This window comes from Elgaria multicarinata, chromosome 6, assembly GCF_023053635.1.
Source record: "Elgaria multicarinata webbii isolate HBS135686 ecotype San Diego chromosome 6, rElgMul1.1.pri, whole genome shotgun sequence".
NCBI lineage: Eukaryota > Metazoa > Chordata > Lepidosauria > Squamata > Anguidae > Elgaria > Elgaria multicarinata.
The window spans coordinates 43,263,551-43,279,959 of NC_086176.1; the positions used below are offsets into that span (position 1 = coordinate 43,263,551).

The 16,409-nt window shown below is 39.4% G+C and overlaps 1 protein-coding gene across 1 annotated transcript in view; it reads left to right on the forward strand.

Annotated features, from left to right (window-relative positions):
- Nucleotides 1–16,409, forward strand: part of LOC134400752 (histone-arginine methyltransferase CARM1-like) — a 77,732-nt gene that overhangs the window by 14,710 nt on the left and 46,613 nt on the right. The window contains exons 2-4 of the mRNA XM_063129288.1: nucleotides 10,195–10,320; nucleotides 13,466–13,572; nucleotides 13,751–13,855. Of these exons, the coding sequence (XP_062985358.1) occupies nucleotides 10,195–10,320; nucleotides 13,466–13,572; nucleotides 13,751–13,855 (338 nt within the window). The remainder of the gene's footprint in view (nucleotides 1–10,194; nucleotides 10,321–13,465; nucleotides 13,573–13,750; nucleotides 13,856–16,409) is intronic.

Below are 16,409 nucleotides of genomic sequence, written 5' to 3' on the forward strand. Positions count from 1 at the left end.
ACATAATGGTCTAACAGACAAATGTATTTTTGAAAGGTAGAGTTCTTTCCGGCTTCTTTACATGGCTAGTTTGTTTTATTTTAAAGACAGACATCATATTTGCCTGGTTTTGGCTTAGTCCAGTACCTTTGCTATGTCTTTGCCAGGAATATTTGTTCTGTTTTTGACAGTGTCCATGTGGTATTTGTCCAGTCACACTTCAGACTGGCATAGGACGTTTAACATCTTAATACATGGAACCCAAAGGACAGTAATAGAAATACCTAGTTCCTCTTGAAAATAAAGTGGAGACATATGTACAGAGATTTTGCAGATAAATCTGTATTTCAAGTAAACAACCACTGTCTAGACATGCTTCCAGCAAAGGCATAAAAAGTTTTCATTTCAAATGTCATTGAGCTGTGAAAGCAAAGTTATGCACAACTTGTTCCTCAAGATTCTTGCATAAAGGTTTCTATTACATGTGAACTTCAGTATTTAGTACCAGTAAAAAAAATGTGTCTGTTTGAAGGGTTTAGAAAAGGAAGAGTTATGTTGTAACGGTGAGGTGAGGAAATTAATCGCATGTCATATTTGTGGCTTTGACCCTGCTTATCCATTTTAGTATATTTGCCAAATAGTATTGCTCTTGCTTTGTACATAAGCAAGGCAACAAAGCAGAATTTAATTATTTGCCAATTGCTGCAAATGGTATATTGTAAATCATGCAATGAAGACTGGATTTTATTGCAGTTTTTAAAATAGTAGCATGCTACAATCAAGTAGAACTTGTAAAATCCATCCTGGGTGCTGTGAGAGTGGCCTTGCCCTGAGGAACTGGTCAGTCCTGGTTCTTTCCCCCATAACTGATGGTTTATTTAGTGAACCATCTAAGATGGATGTTTCCTGCTCCAAAATTCCTTTCTTAAAATCACTTTTTTGTCTGATAAATGTTAAAATAAGCAAAGCACATCCTTTACTTAATTTTAGTATTTCAGCACTAGACAGCAGGAAGCATGCAGTTGGTGAGGCTCTGTGCAGAATTTATCTCTACCCTCCACACCCACCTTGTAATGATCCCCACTTTTGAGCCAGATGCTATCTATGGCTATGATGCTAAAACACTTCTGCTAGTTTCTCATGTTCAATAAGAGGTCCTTCTGGAGGAGGTAAAGGACCAGATATTATTCATTAGGTCTATGCATTCTGCTGGGGTTCAGGGGTGCAGATAGAGGGGCTCACTGTCTCTTGGTGCTGCCATAGCATTTATTGTAGCACATATGCTGCAAGAATTCTTTATCATTGCCCCCAGTTGTACATCTATCAGCCAAGGAGTAGGCTAAGAGTGGCTATTGATGATAATAATAATAATAATAATAATAATAATAATAATAATAATAATAATAATTTTATTTGTTACCCGCCTCTCCCTCCATATATACAGTTATATATGCACATTCATGATAATCCATGGCAGCAGGTGAAAGTTTAGCAGAAGCATTGTAGCAGTGGGCAGGAGGGGTATTGGCAGATCCTAGACTTGCTGTTCAAGCAGACTGAGTTCAGTTTGAGAGCCGGTGTGGCATAGTTGCTAGACTGGGACTTGGGAGATCTGTGCTCTAGTCCCCACTCGGCTATGGAGCTCATTGGGTGACTTTGGGACTGACTACCAGTCTAATCTATATCATAGGATAAAATTGGAGAGGAAGAGGACCGTGTAAGCTGCCATGGGTTCCTTGCAAGAGGGAAAAAAGGGTGGAATATTAATGTAATAAGAAATAATATGTATCACAGACCCACACTAGTCAGATTCAGCTATTATCCAGCATGGCATTCAATACCTTACTGTACAGGAGAAAGTAGCAGCAGATGATTTCCTGTCTCGTCCAGCAGTAATAGATCTCAGCACTCTCAACCTTCTCTTAGCTTAGTTGTAACCTAATTCCATCTGGCTTCTCTCTAAAGTCAAGCAGTGAGCATGAAAGCAAAGGCTTGACCTCCTTTTCACTAGTGCTAAAGCAAGCACCCACACACAACTTTAGGCAGAGTATCTGTTGCATTTCTGTAGAATTTGAACAGGAAATCAAACAGATTTTTGAATCCTCAGTTTGACAAAAGGAAGAATCATCTCAAAGCTGCCACACAGTTTGATGGCAGCTATGCGAAATACCAGTGTCTGAACACAATGTCATTTTGCACAATAACTCCCTTTGTTCCTTCTTTTGTGCTTCTGGTAAATTAGTTGATAATCAGACAAGTTAATTACATATTTTAGCATTCAAGTATGACAGTTCTTTTCCTATAGAACAGGAAAAATAGTCTTTGCATGGTGAGCTAAACATATCTCTTCTCATCTCTGCCAAAAATATGTAAGCAACACCATGAGTTATATCCATGGAACTCCTTGGATATGCTAGCTTGTATATTGATTGTCAGATAGTTTGCAGACAGTCAGAGCTGTCATGTTTTCCCCATCCCTTTTATTACTGTGGTGCTTTCAATAACTTGTGACTATATAACTCCACTAAGCAAAGTTGAGAAAAAGAACTACAATTTTTATTTTCTTACTAGGAAACATGTTTAGATAACCAAAATAACATCCCGTGTGTGTGTGTGTGAGAGTGTGTGTGTGTGTGTGTGAGAGAGAGAGAGAGAGAGAGAGAGCACCAAATCAACCAAAGGCTTCCTAAAAGAGCCACGTTTTGGTCAAATTATACTAATCAAATAGAATAATTTAATCTATGTGAACTCCTCCTTAAATCTTTCTGCACCAGCATGCATTATGTTGGTTTAGATTTCTTTATAATTGATTTTTCAGAAATTGCCTTAGGTAGAAATCATTAGACCATTTTACACTGAGATGAAATACTAAGTATAAACAATGGGGGCCATTTCATCAGATGAATAGGAACAACTAAGCTTTGCAATACTGTACACACTTACCTGGGCGTAAGTCCCATTGAACTCAGTGGGACGGGGTTCTTTCAGATTAGGCTATTATTGTGAACTGTCCAGAGAGCTCCGGCTATTGGGCGGTATAGAAATGTAATAAATAAATAAAAAAAAATTATTGTGCAATTGCCCTGCCTCATTCAAGAATTTTTCAGGGGTCCAGATGGTGTCATCTTCCATTGGTAACCCTGCCATGTTTTCCCAGTGCTTTTTCTGTCTTTTTTTTTTTTTTACCACAGAAAATGTTAAGCAGAGAGAGTCTGAATACACAACATCTTTTGTTTGGTAGTACTAAGAGCACCTCCACCTCTGCATAGGATTCCACTGTAATCCAGTTATATTAAAATGGAAGTGTACTTTATTTTTTAAAGCACCTTGTGGTGTTCTGCGTGAAAGATGCTAAATAGGGTAACTGGTCTCTCTGCTATAGTCGTAAGATGGCATGCACATGTCGGTTATCTAAAGAAAAAACATGTTTCCATAGTACAGAAAAGAAATAACTAAAGAACATGGATAACAGCAGATTCCAGAGGGGGTGACTTTTGACTGTCTCTGTCTTTATAAGAAATGAACCATTTTGACACTTTTTTGCTTTATGAAAGAATATCAAAGAATGGTACTATTAAAGAATATTAGGTATGCTTTTAAGAAAACACTTGTAAAGCTACTGAAACAAGGAACACATTATTGAGTTTATTGGGGGGGGGGGGAAGAAGCCGATACTTGTACATTTATTATTAATTAATTAAATTATTTGTAGTACTATGTCCCTCCATTTGAATGCCTACAAGTTAACTAATAGTTATTAAAATTCAGTAAGAACTTTTAAAATGACAGGCTGTTAGTAGGAAATAGACACAGATCGGAACAAACTTACAGCCTCAAAAGCTCAATGAGAGAAAACCACTTTAGCTAGCTGCCTAAAAGAAAATAAGGAATGAAGGAGTGCTTCAGAATTGGAGCCAGTGCTGAAAAGGCCCTACCCCTCCATGTCTTGCCTATCCATAGTGGTTGGGAAAAGTAGTTGTCTTAATCCACAAGAAGACATGAAAAAACCCACCCAGCCTGATAGCCTGTTCCAGTCTATCAGTTTGCAAAGCAGCAAATATGCAGTTGTTTCTCATACATTGCAGAGGGTAGGGTGAGATGTGATCCAGATGTCTTTCCTGAAGGTGATGTAGAATGTGTTTATTGCATTTTCCTCATCACACAGAACACTATATCTTGTTGCTGGGGGAATGCAATGTTTCCCCCACCCCCACCCATAAATTGAAATGGTGAATTGTTCGTTGAATGTATAGAGAGTATTACAAGCAACTCTCATGTAACACATTTGTCATCCTTGCTGATGCATGACAAGCCCGTCTTTACTTGTGCTTTTTGTGACCTTTAGAAATGCATTTGAAAAAATAAATATTTATTGTCTTCCTTGCTGTGCCTCTTGCTCTAACCTCTCATCGTTGTCACATTTCACAGCACACACAGCAATGCCCCCTTCATTTCATGAATATTTCGCTTCCCTTTCCAAAAACCTGTTTTTATCTCTTGGAAGGATGTGCACTTTGCCTCCACAATAAAAAAGTAAATATGACACACCCCTTAACTTCACTCTACAGCAAAACTACCCACCGACTACCCACCTCTCATTACTCATCTAACCTGTGAATCATGACTTGTGGTATTGCCTTATAAAAGCTATTCTGAGAAACAGCAGCTACATGTTACAATAAGGATTAAAACAAATTAATCAAAGGACAACAAATGACAGCTCTATTATCGGGAAAGTGCCAGGTGGAAGGTAAAGCAACTTATACAGAAAGCAGTTATATGATTATGTTTCAAATTAGGCATTTCTCATAATATGCCATGAAGGATTAGAACTGTGTAATGGTGTGTCAAAGAATTACAAAGGGAAGAAATCATAGTGACTTCGTTTAAGGAAACTAATTAAGGAGTTTCATACTGCATGTTTCTGCTTAATGGAAAATTATTGCCATGGTTGAGTTGTATTCTGATGGAATGCAGGGTAAATTTCCTGTATCAGACATAAAGAAATGTAGCATGTCTGGAATGCTAACTTTATTTATATGTTGAAGGAATTGTGTGCTTTGTAAAAGGGCTCTTGTTGTAATAGGGTTTTGTGGTGTGTCATTAAAGCAGTTCAATATTGCATGGTTTTCTCTGTTTTGTGGTAGAGAAATAATGTATGGAATATGATATATTTTGCTATTGTTTCAACCACCTTCAGTACATAGCCCAGCCCAGATCAGAAGAGAGTGCCTCTTCATTCCCATATCTATGATTATGTCTCCAGAATATGCTACACCCACACCCACAGCAGTGCCACGTTAAGTTATATACAGGGTGGTGGAGCTAGTTTAGGGGTTGTCACTCTTTTTGGGCTGATGGGCACATTTCAAATTTTGAAGGAGTGATGTAGGTGCTCTTAAAAATGGCTGCCATGGGATGCTTGATCACTCACTCACACACACACACACACACACACACACATCAAGGTGAGCGTAGACAGTCAGAAAACACTCATTTGTCCTGCTTTAGCTGAATCAGATTCAGTGTTAAGGCAAATTATAGGGCAAGTCAAGAAAGCAGTCCAGTATGGGATCAGGCTAAGGCAGGAGTGGTCAAGATACATGCAATAGTCAAAGCACAGTATTACTAGGGAAGTAGGTCATTTCTAAGGCACAGCCAAGATCAAACAAATAAGTAGTTGCAAAAAGTAGGCAGTCAAAAAAGAAGAGTAATGCAAGACTCCAAGGATCAGTAACACAGAGGTTCAGTTACAAGGCAAGGACAGGAAAACAAAATGTAAGGCACTGGTACAATAATGTTATTCTAGCAACAGCTAGCCTGAAACAGAAGGCTTAATAGCCAGAACATCCTGAGCCCCACTTAGGGCTCAGTTGCAGTGCATTATAGGCTTTTTGGCAAAAGTTCTATTTGAAAGAGAGACAAGGAAAATCATGACAATAGCTTCAAGGAAGCCCTGGCCAGGTGTTGAGGGAGAAGAGAGGAGAGAGAGAGAGAGAAGAAACTAATTTAATTTGTTTTAAAGTTACCTCTCAGGCCTAGGATAGGGTTGTCGTGAGGGTAAGAGGGGGGGGGAATGAATTTAATTTGTTTAGAGGTTAACTCACAGGCCTAGCACTGCCCTGCTACTTTAAGATGATTATCTTGCAGACATAGGGGGCCCGAGCAATGCCGGGTAGAAACTTGAAATTTGACACGCTGATAGGTCTGACTGTAAAAAATCTAAAAACATGAAATTTTGGATTTGAATTTTTTTAAAAAAAATTAATTAAAAAAACTGAGGCTTGTGCCTACAACTCCCAACATGCCTTCGGTGGAACTCCCAAGAGTCTTCTCTTGCCACCAAACTGTGACTCATGGTCATGACCAGTACAAATTGCTATTATTCCTTCAGGACATTTCATAAATACAATTTCTTCAGCTGGAGATATTGAAAATTGCTTTATCATCTATGTGGCTTCATGGCAGTGGCATAATGCCACTAGCACCATCAGGTGGTGGATCTGCTTCCCTGTTATATGTTATTCAGATATCTGGGCTATGCCTGGCATATTTTGAAAACATATTTTTAGGTTTGCATCTTTTTTAGCTGGCAGAAAGGATGTTGTGTGTCCTGATTGTATTTGACGTTTAGACAGATGTTCCAGCCAAGGCATGATGGGAGGTGTGGCTTTTCAGGTAAAACAAAAAATGTGGTTTATCACGAAGCTCTAATTTAAAATACAGTTCTTATTAACACAATTTCCCATTTATTCTAACAATACAGTTTACTAACTCAACCAAACTAAAAACAACAACAACCAACCTGAAGATTTATAAGTTGCATAGAAATTTATTATATATCAAATAAATGTTATAAACATTATTCATAGACCCAAGCAACATCGGGCATATCAGCTAGTGATATTATAAAATGCAGTGTTGATATAGTGCTTTGGAGTGTTAGGTGTGCTTCACAAATATTATCTGAGTAATCCCTATATTGCAGGTGGAGAGGCTGGGATAGAGAAAGAGTCATCTTGCCTAAGGATGTTTCATATGGCACTCCTTAAGTAATCAACGGAACAACTCCTAACTTCATATAAAGAGGGTGCTTTATTTAGGGTGACCATATGAAAAGGAGGACAGGGCTCCTGTATCTTTAACAGTTGCATAGAAAAGGGAATTTCAGCAGGTGTCATTTGTATGCATATCGCACCTGGTGAAATTTCCTCTTCATCACAACAGTTAAAGCTGAAGGAGCTATACTGTGACCAGATTTAAAAGAGGGCAGGGCACCTGCAGCTTTAACTGTTGTGATGAAGAGGAAATTTCACCAGGTTCTCCATATATACAAATGACACCTGCTGAAATTCCCTTTTCAATACAACTGTTAAAGATACAGGAGCCCTGTCCTCCTTTTCATGTGGTCACCCAAGCTTTATTAAGATGACTTCTTAGTTACAGGGACTACTGTTCTCTCCTTGCCCCTCTTAACACTCTACCTCTTATTAGGGGTGTGCACTCCACACCGAAAATCCAGGGGTCTGATGGTCCTCCAACGGACCTCTGAAATCACGGTGCCGTAGGTATCCGAAGGTCTTTTAGGCGACATGAGGGCTTGTTTCATGTTGATGGACAAACACTTCCATATTTGGAAGACACTGTTGCTGATGGGTGAGGGAAGGGTAGTTTTGAGATTGACATCTGTGGCTAACCCATAGCCACAGTCTCCTCCCTGTTCTCCCTCCAATCACGTTGCTTAGGGGGCGGGATTGCAAATGATATAACCCATATTTCCCTGCCCTACATCTCATTCCTCGTGGAGCATTTGGAAAGAATGGACTGTCTTTTTTGCTAAGTGTAAGCCGCTCTGAGAGCCTTTTTTGGCTGAGGAGCGGGGTATAAGTATGATAAATAAATAAAATAAAATAATAAAAGAAGGAGGAGAGATTCTGAGAGAAAGAGAGAGTTCTCAGTTTGTTAGCTGTGCTTGCTCTATCTGCTTCATTTCTAGCTGTTGAGAGAGATAGCTCCTGTTTCCATTTTTTTTTTTTTTTTGGCTGGGTTGCTTTGCTCTTTCTGTATCTGTTTTTATTTGCTTCTTGTAGTACCACCCCATGCTCGCCCGTTATTGAGTGAATGTGTGTGTGTTTTCTTGTGCTAACCTATTACCCCCACTGAGAAATTTAAAAAGAAATTGAGAAAAAAATCTTTTATCTTTCCAATCTTTCTTTAAATCCCAGTCTATCTGTCTCAGTCAATGTTTGTTCTTGTTGAAATTGCTTCCAAACACCCCACCCCACACTCCTGTTTAGTTGGTGAGTGTGTGTTTTACTGTTACCCAGTCTACTCTCCACCCACCAAAACTATATAATAAAATATCAAAAAAATCGCTTTATCTTTCCATTCCAATCTTTTATCTTACATTTCATCCCCAAGTGCCTGCTGATATATATATATATATATATATATATATATATATATATATATATATATAGTGTGTGTGTGTGTGTGTGTGTGTGTGTGTTTAGTCTACTACCCCTCCGTTCAAAAAAAATTAATCCTTTGTGAGTTCTGTGTTGTGTTTTCTGCAGTCTGTCTACTTTGTGTGTATGTTGCAGTGCACATTTTTTTTCAAAACTCATGCACAAGCAGCACACATTTTTTTCTGATTAATAAAGGCTTATTATTCCATTATGAGGCATGCAATGGGTGCTGCAGCTGGCTCTGGCCGTGTTGGGAGAGGGAGACGTGTTTCTTCTAGTTCCCCGCACCCAAAATTAGGCACAGCCTTTTCCCTGCTGCTTCTGCAAGTTCTCCTGAGAGACGATGAAGTGCATATAAACAGTTTAAGGGAGTGTGTTTGGGGGGTAGTTTGGGGGGGATTTTCAAAATCAAGGGATGAAGGGATATGCTTCAAACTTGGCATAGCTAAAGCCCTACTTAAGAGCTACCAGGGTGCCAAGTTTAATCTCTTTATCTTTAAAAATTATGGAGATGTATACATTCCCATTGACAATATTAGCATGGTTCTCTGAAAACTGAGCAGTTTTTCGGTGAGTAATCCAGCGGTGTGGGGAGACAGACTGCCTCTGAAAATCGGAGCAGGGAAACTGCTCAACAGAGCTCCACCATGAATTTCAGGGAGGAGCAGACCCGCTCTGCACACCCCTACCTCTTAACTCCTTCTCACTTCCTTTTCCTCCTTCAAACACTATCTTACTGCTTTTGCTGGTTTTACTTCTGACCACCATATTGATACAAAGGGCATCTAGTGAATTCATAGCAAAGGGTTATGCAAAAGGATTCTGGCATTCCAAAAACAATTAGGTGACGATGAAGCCATGTTGTAGAACATGAAAACAGGCACATAACAAAATGAGGTGTTTCACCTGTAATACCAAACCAGGTTTTAGTGTTATATACCCAGACGGGAATGAATTTGAGTGAAGCCTTGTTCTTGCACAGTTGGAAGGAGGATTTCTCTAGCATTTAGTTTCACTTTCCATGAATCCTTACTTGTTGTTATCATAGTTTATAAAGTAAGAGTGGGAAACGTGCATCCTTGCCGTACTCTGAAAAAGAGTTTAAAAAAACAATAATGAAAAAAGTCATCCAGAACTATAGAGATCCAAAAAGGTCATATTTAAATTTTTTGCAAGCTAAATTTGACTTGTGTTAAGGCTCCGTAGCAAACAAGCTAAATTTGATCTTTTTGGCAGTCCATAGTGCTTTAGAAATTTTCTTTTTTCTTTTTGTAAATTCTTTTTTTAAAAAACCTTTTTCCCCAAGGTCTCCCGGCAGACTGTCACCCATGGTGGGGGTGGGGGTGGGGGTGGGGTTCCGGGAGGTGAAAATGACTGCCTGAGCTCCCAAAGTTGCCTACCAATGTTGTAAACAAACTCTGGTCAGTTTCTGAACAAGTTCAATTTCAGCCCATGGATTATGAAGCTGCTCCCAGCTTCTCAGAAGGAGGAGGAGGAGGACGAGGTGTGTGTACGAGACTAAGGCTTTGCTCGGGTTTGTTCCTGCTCATATACTTTGTGCTAAACTATGGCTTAGCTTTGTACATGAACCAGCTTAATGTCATTTGAGAAGAAAACATACTACTTGTTAAAAATGGTATCCACTAATGCAACTGCCAGACAATTGATATATGTTGACGAATATATGTATGTTTATGCATTGTTTTTGTAATAAATTTACTGAAAAATAACTTTTTCTTCCTTGCAGCTGATGGGATTTGTGTGTTTAAATGCTTAGTTAACAATGATACTGAATACTGCCGTGTGGGGAAAGAGTCCATTTTGATAACACTCGGTTACAACAGCGCCTTACTCCAGTTCAGGTCACATTCTGGTAAGTGATTGGTATTGTGTGTGTATTGTGTGTGTTTGAAAACTCACCTCATAACTCTATTTGCTTAAAGCAACAACTGAGCTGTCAAAAGTTTTAAAAAGTCTTTAAAAATCACAGGATGAAGGGATCTGCTTCAAACTTGGCAGGTCTAAAGCCCTCCTTAAAAGCTGTCAATGTGACAAGTTTCATCTCTTTATCTTTAAAAATGACAAAGCTGTAAGCATTTTGGTTAATTGCCATAGCCATAATGAAACTTTTATCCAAAAATGGGACAGAGCAAACAGCCTTCGCTCTGCACCACAGGTATCCAATGGGTTTAAGAACGACCCCTATTCACACCAAAAGTTTGGAGCTCCGTTGGAGCACCGTCGGACCCTCAGATTTTCGGTGCAGTGCACACACACCCAGTATGCACCAAGTAATGTCAATAATAATAATAATAATAATAAGCACAATCAGAATATTGTTCAGAATGCCTCATACCTGCAGGCTAAGCCTATGTTTAAACTGCTTGCAACTTTTAGATAGTTTAGACTTTTAAGCTGCGAACAGGTATCTACAAACAGTAGGGTCTACAGGCCTCTTAGTGGAGTATTTCTATTGGTTTATATGGGAATTGCACCACTGTGTATGGCTTGAGAGCTATGATGATTTAAACTCCTGCTTCATCTCTTTCTATGGTGAGAAATGTTTGCCTACCTTGAATTCATGCAGAAGGCTGCTATGCTCATTCTTCGTGCTTCCACCACTTAGACAGCAGTAAATCATAGGTGGTATTCTTGGCTTCCTGCAGAACATGTGCTCAACATCTGAATAGCATCAAACAGGCCATAAAATTCACTGAAAATGTGTCTCTTATATAAGGGCTTGTCTTCTGCAAACAATGGCCATCTATTTGGAACTGTTCAACCAATGAATGTGTATTCCACCTGTTTACAGTTTACTTGTTGTCCACATAACAGCACTTAGTTGAAAAATTAAGATGATTTCTCTTTCAGTGTCAGCCAGGCTGACTTTAATTTCTGTGCTGTTTGTATATATTCACTCAGCAAACACATATACATGTACAAATAAGGGGCTATGAATTTTGGCTAGCCATGGTAGTCAGCCACTTCTTTTGGTTGCTACCAACCTCTCTCTTCTCCTAAGTTCTGCCAGGTATTAGGAAAGTTTAGAGATAATAAAAGAGACTGTCCAAGTCCTGACTCAGAGTGGATAGACCACAGTCCTCTGCTGGAATTCAGGAGAAGGGCAGGATTGGGAGACACCCAGAAGCAGTTGCACCACATTTAGAGACATGCAGAAACAGTGACAGAGATTTTCACTGCTCAAGTATCCCCAGAGCTCAACATAAAGTGAGAGTGACTGGCACATTCAGAGAACTCAGAACAAGGTCAGGATCTTTCTCCCTCCTGTTTGGCATGATGAGAGATGCCACCTCCACAATCCATGTTCTCTTCAATGGGGTGAGAACTCAGATGGGGATGGGTTTCTTAAATCAACACTGGACATCCAAGGGCAACTAATTGCCAGGAAGAGATTTCCTTTTGCCACCAGTGAGCTGGTATCTACAATTGTGGATCCATGTGTGCAGGGTTTAGATCAGAGATGTTGAACATCTTTCAACCCAAGGACCAAAGTTAATTTTGGAAAAGCTTTTGGGGGCTGCATTCCAGTGTTGGGTGGAGCTGAAGGCAAGGGGGACAAAGGCAACAAGCCTCCCCCCCCCAAAAAAATACCAGTATATTTTAGCTTGAAGCTGTTAATTTCAGTAACTAAGCTTTAGGAGAGTCAGTTCAACCTTTTAGAATGGGGAAAAACCATGAAAATGCTAGGAAACCACCAAATGATCAACAGTCAGAGAAAGGGGGTGAGGCCAGGGAAAGTCGACGTGACTATCTGGGGAACCCTAGTGGGCTAGATTTGGGCCCCTGGTGGACCAGATTTGACCTGCAGTCCTAAGATTCAACACCCCAGATTTAGACTTACTTGAACTGCTTAAAGTGTTTGCACAGCAATACTGCTTGCTTTATTGGAAGACAAACACAGAGAATAGAATTAAGTTGTTGGTAGCAGAGCAGAGTTTGCACATCTATGTTTCAGAGCAAATGTGATGATATGTTATTGACTACATAATTTGATAGTTAAAAACACCAGTGATTCTAGATACTTTGCTATGTTGCTTTTCCCTGTCAATGTGTTTAACATAGTATAGGAAAACTGATGGGTAAAACTACTGCAAACCCATCAGACAACATGATAACCCATGGTGGGTTAAATAACCAACTGTCAAGTGTTTAAACCACCATTAGTTATTGTTGTCATTTGATTGGGAAGACGCACGTCTGAAATGTGCATGCTTCCTGCATCTATTCACATGTGCATTCATCGTTTTGCAACATGACAACTTTCCTGATCTCTTTTCTGAACTGTCTAAGAATGTAGAGAGAATAAAAATAGTTTTGGAAGGAATCTTAATTGCCAGTTCTCAATTAGGGCTGCATTTCCTCCACAGGACAGTAGGTGAGGCCAAAATACTGAGAGATAGTAGGGCCAGGGATGACGAGGGATGGGGGCTGAAAATTGTTGAGTTTCACACTTTTGAAACACTATGAAAACTGAAACTCCATTATCTTTTAAAATTTGCACTGTTCTCAATTTAGCAATCGAGTTCTCCAGTCAAAATATGCATATATTGAAGAAAATAGTATTCAAATATACATTATATTGGGAAACCTGCATGCAAAACATTTTTATATTAGGCAAAAAGGACTATTTTTAATAACAGAAGAGAGGGTAAGGAACTGTGCTATCCTTAAGAGCACAATTACCCCAAATAGTTAATCTATTTTGAGGGAAAGAACAGAGAGATTATGGAGCACAGAATATAATTCATGGCAAGTTATTTACATATTTACTTCAACAGAATTTCATATTATTTTTTAGAGGATACAGAGCAACTTAATCATAACTCAGTTACCTTCCTTATTTTGCTGGCTCTTTCACAATCTGGTGCTGATCTGGTAGCTTACCTTAATATATAACCAATGGTAGTTTCACATAACATACATGATTTTGTTTTGCTTGCCTTTCATGCTTCTATATTTAATTGCTTTGTGCTTTAGCTTCATTATTTCTGTTTCAGAATATTGCACGTTTTCAAATGCACTGAAGAACTTCCGGAATCAGAGTAAGGAACACTCCATATTCAATCAGAGAACAGAAGAATCCTCTGCAGCTCAGTATTTTCAGGTAGAGCTCCATTGCATCATAATACTACCAGAAGTAAATCCAATATTTCCTGGTTTTGCTGCACTTCCTGGTCCAGTCTTGGGTTTCTGCAGCAGAGTCTGTACCCTTAATGTGTGAAGTACAACAGGCAAATGGTAGAAGACAGATTTTTATACATTTCCCCTGTTTTTCTTTTTAGTTTTATGGCTGCTTATCTCAACAACAGAATATGATGCAGGATTTTGTGAGGACGGCCACATATCACAGAGCAATACTACAGAACCATATAGATTTTAAAGATAAGGTAAGCATTGCCTCATCTGCCTGCAGTGCTGTCATAATACTGTTGTAATGTCGGCATAACAGTAGGTAGCCTTCTTCAGGTGTTCTTCCTCCCATATTGATGGTTTTCCCCCCCCAGGGTTCCATGTTTTCCTGGGGTTCTTAATCGCGTGGAGAGCCTCCAAAGATACAGGAGGCTCTCCCATTCAGACCATTGCCCTTCAGGCATACAATACAATAGAGGCAGTGCCAAAGGCGGAGCTGGGCTGGACCGCTGCACTCTTCACATGTTTGTTCAACGCCTGAAGAGGCCTGTTGTGTCTGACTATTCAACCACCTGGACCAGAACTGTCTACTCTGGCTACCACTGGCTACTCTGACTACCACTGACTCCCCGAGATCTCAGCCATGGAGTTTTCTCAGGTTCCCTATTACAGATCCTTTTGAGAAGAAATGCCAGGTGTGAAATCTTCTGCTACTGAACTAAGGCTGCTCAAGTCTTCCCTTTGGTCTGTCTGCACTGGGCCCTGCCCATGGACACCTCACTGAAAGGCTGTAGGATGGCCATCTAGGAAGGCCCAAGGGGTGACGAGAGAGCCTCAGCCTGGAAGCTGGGAAGCCTATGCAGCAAGGCAGTTTTGGACTTCCATGGCTCATCCCACCCCACATGGGCTCAAAGGTGTGTCTGCTAGACTGGGGGAACCTGATGTGCTGTTCAGTGTAAATGTCAACTTTCTGTGTGGTGGTAATGAAAAAAAGAGAGGCAAATTCTATGTTAGGGATTATTAAGAAAGGGACTGAAATATAAAATGGCCGGTATTGTAGGGTGCTTCCAGACTAGCTTTTATGGCGCCATCGCCCTGCCTCATTTATGGGGTGAGGGGGCAGATGATAATATCTTCCAGTCTTAATCCTTCCATGTTTTACCATTGCTTCTTTTAACTTTTTTCTTTGCAGAAAATGTGCTAAGGAAAGAAAGACAGAATTGCTGCACAGTGCCTGCTAATTGATAGCAGGAGGAGCTGTGCACCTGGAAGCACTGTTAATAATTTATATAAATTAATAGAATAGCTACATTTGTAAAACTGTGTGTTTTTCTCTATGGACCCTTGGTCTGATTAAGCAAGGCCCCTCTGATATCCTTATTTTTTAAACATACTGAACAGTAACAGTTGCTAGCTACCTATCGAAACCACAAATTCCTGTTGCTTATCCTTCCATGAAAATAGAGACTTGAGAACAAAAGTGGAAGGAAAATCTGTATTTTATCATTTTAAATATTTCATTTAATTTGAAAAGAGAGAGTGTTTCCATTTAAATATTGGCACTTTATTGCTTGTTTTAGTTATAGCAGGGCTTAATTTGTACCAGAGTTGATCAAGGCATAACCTGACATCTGTTTTCAAACCTAGGCTTAACTCTGGAACAGATGAATAAAAGAAAGTGCCCCTTAGTGGGTACAGACTGCATTTCTCTCACACTCAATGGTCTTTGGACAACTGGAGTCCTCACAGATCAATAATTAAGGGAAGTAGCTTCCAGATCAAAATATTAGGTTAAGAAACTTTCCAATAATCTTGTTAAAGTAATGGGAAGAATAGTTTATTAGTATAGTGATAGAGAGCAAAAAATAAAATAGTTAACAAAATATTGTATTAATTTGCATTCAGTAGCCTGGTTATCAGTTTTTATGTTCAGTTGTTTATAGATTACCTTTCCTTAAGCAATGAGAAGGATAGGAAATTACTTACTTAGTCTAATTCCATTTTTGAGGGGAAAGATGCCATATCCACTTGGAGGTATTTGTGTTAACTCCATTGAAACAAATGGTATGTGCACAACAGACCAGAACTGTTGTGCCTGCTCCTCTCATTCATTGGGACTTTATACAAAACACATTACTGGTGGTTGATCAGTAGCTGATGCTGTTACAAACTTGGCTTGGGAAACTGTTGATACGGTCTTCAAAACAGTGGGGTTGATCCAGACTAGAGTGATCTATTGAAATCAATGTGATTTAAGTTAGTCATGAATAACATATCCCATTGATATCAATGAAGTTACTCTAAGTATGATGAAGTCTGGATCCAGCCAACTAAATTCATTGCAAGAGCGAGGGCATGCTGAACCTCCTCTATGATTCTAGTTTGTACATCTCATATGATTTTGCTAAGGCTTTTGCACTTCATTATTAACATCTCACCCATGTTTATAGTTTTTGGGATCAACATATGCTGCCATGGCCGCTTTGTAGGTTTGGTTCTTTCAGGCATACATTGTCAGCCAACAGTACCTGGCTAAAACCATATAATTGAAACTGACACTTTTGACAGCTTGCCATTGGAGAAATAAAAGAGAGCTTAATTCAGTCCTGCTGTAGGAATTGAAAATAAGCTTGGAGATGATTTGGCTCAAGTTTTTCACTTCAGACTGTGTAAAGTAGCAGGCTAGTGCTTGCAACCCAAGTATTCACTGAATCTCTGTAACAAAATCCAACAGATTACAGTTGGAACAGAGGTCATGCAATAGAACTGTTTTCATTACACTATAAGATTTTTCTAAAAAAAGAAAAAAGA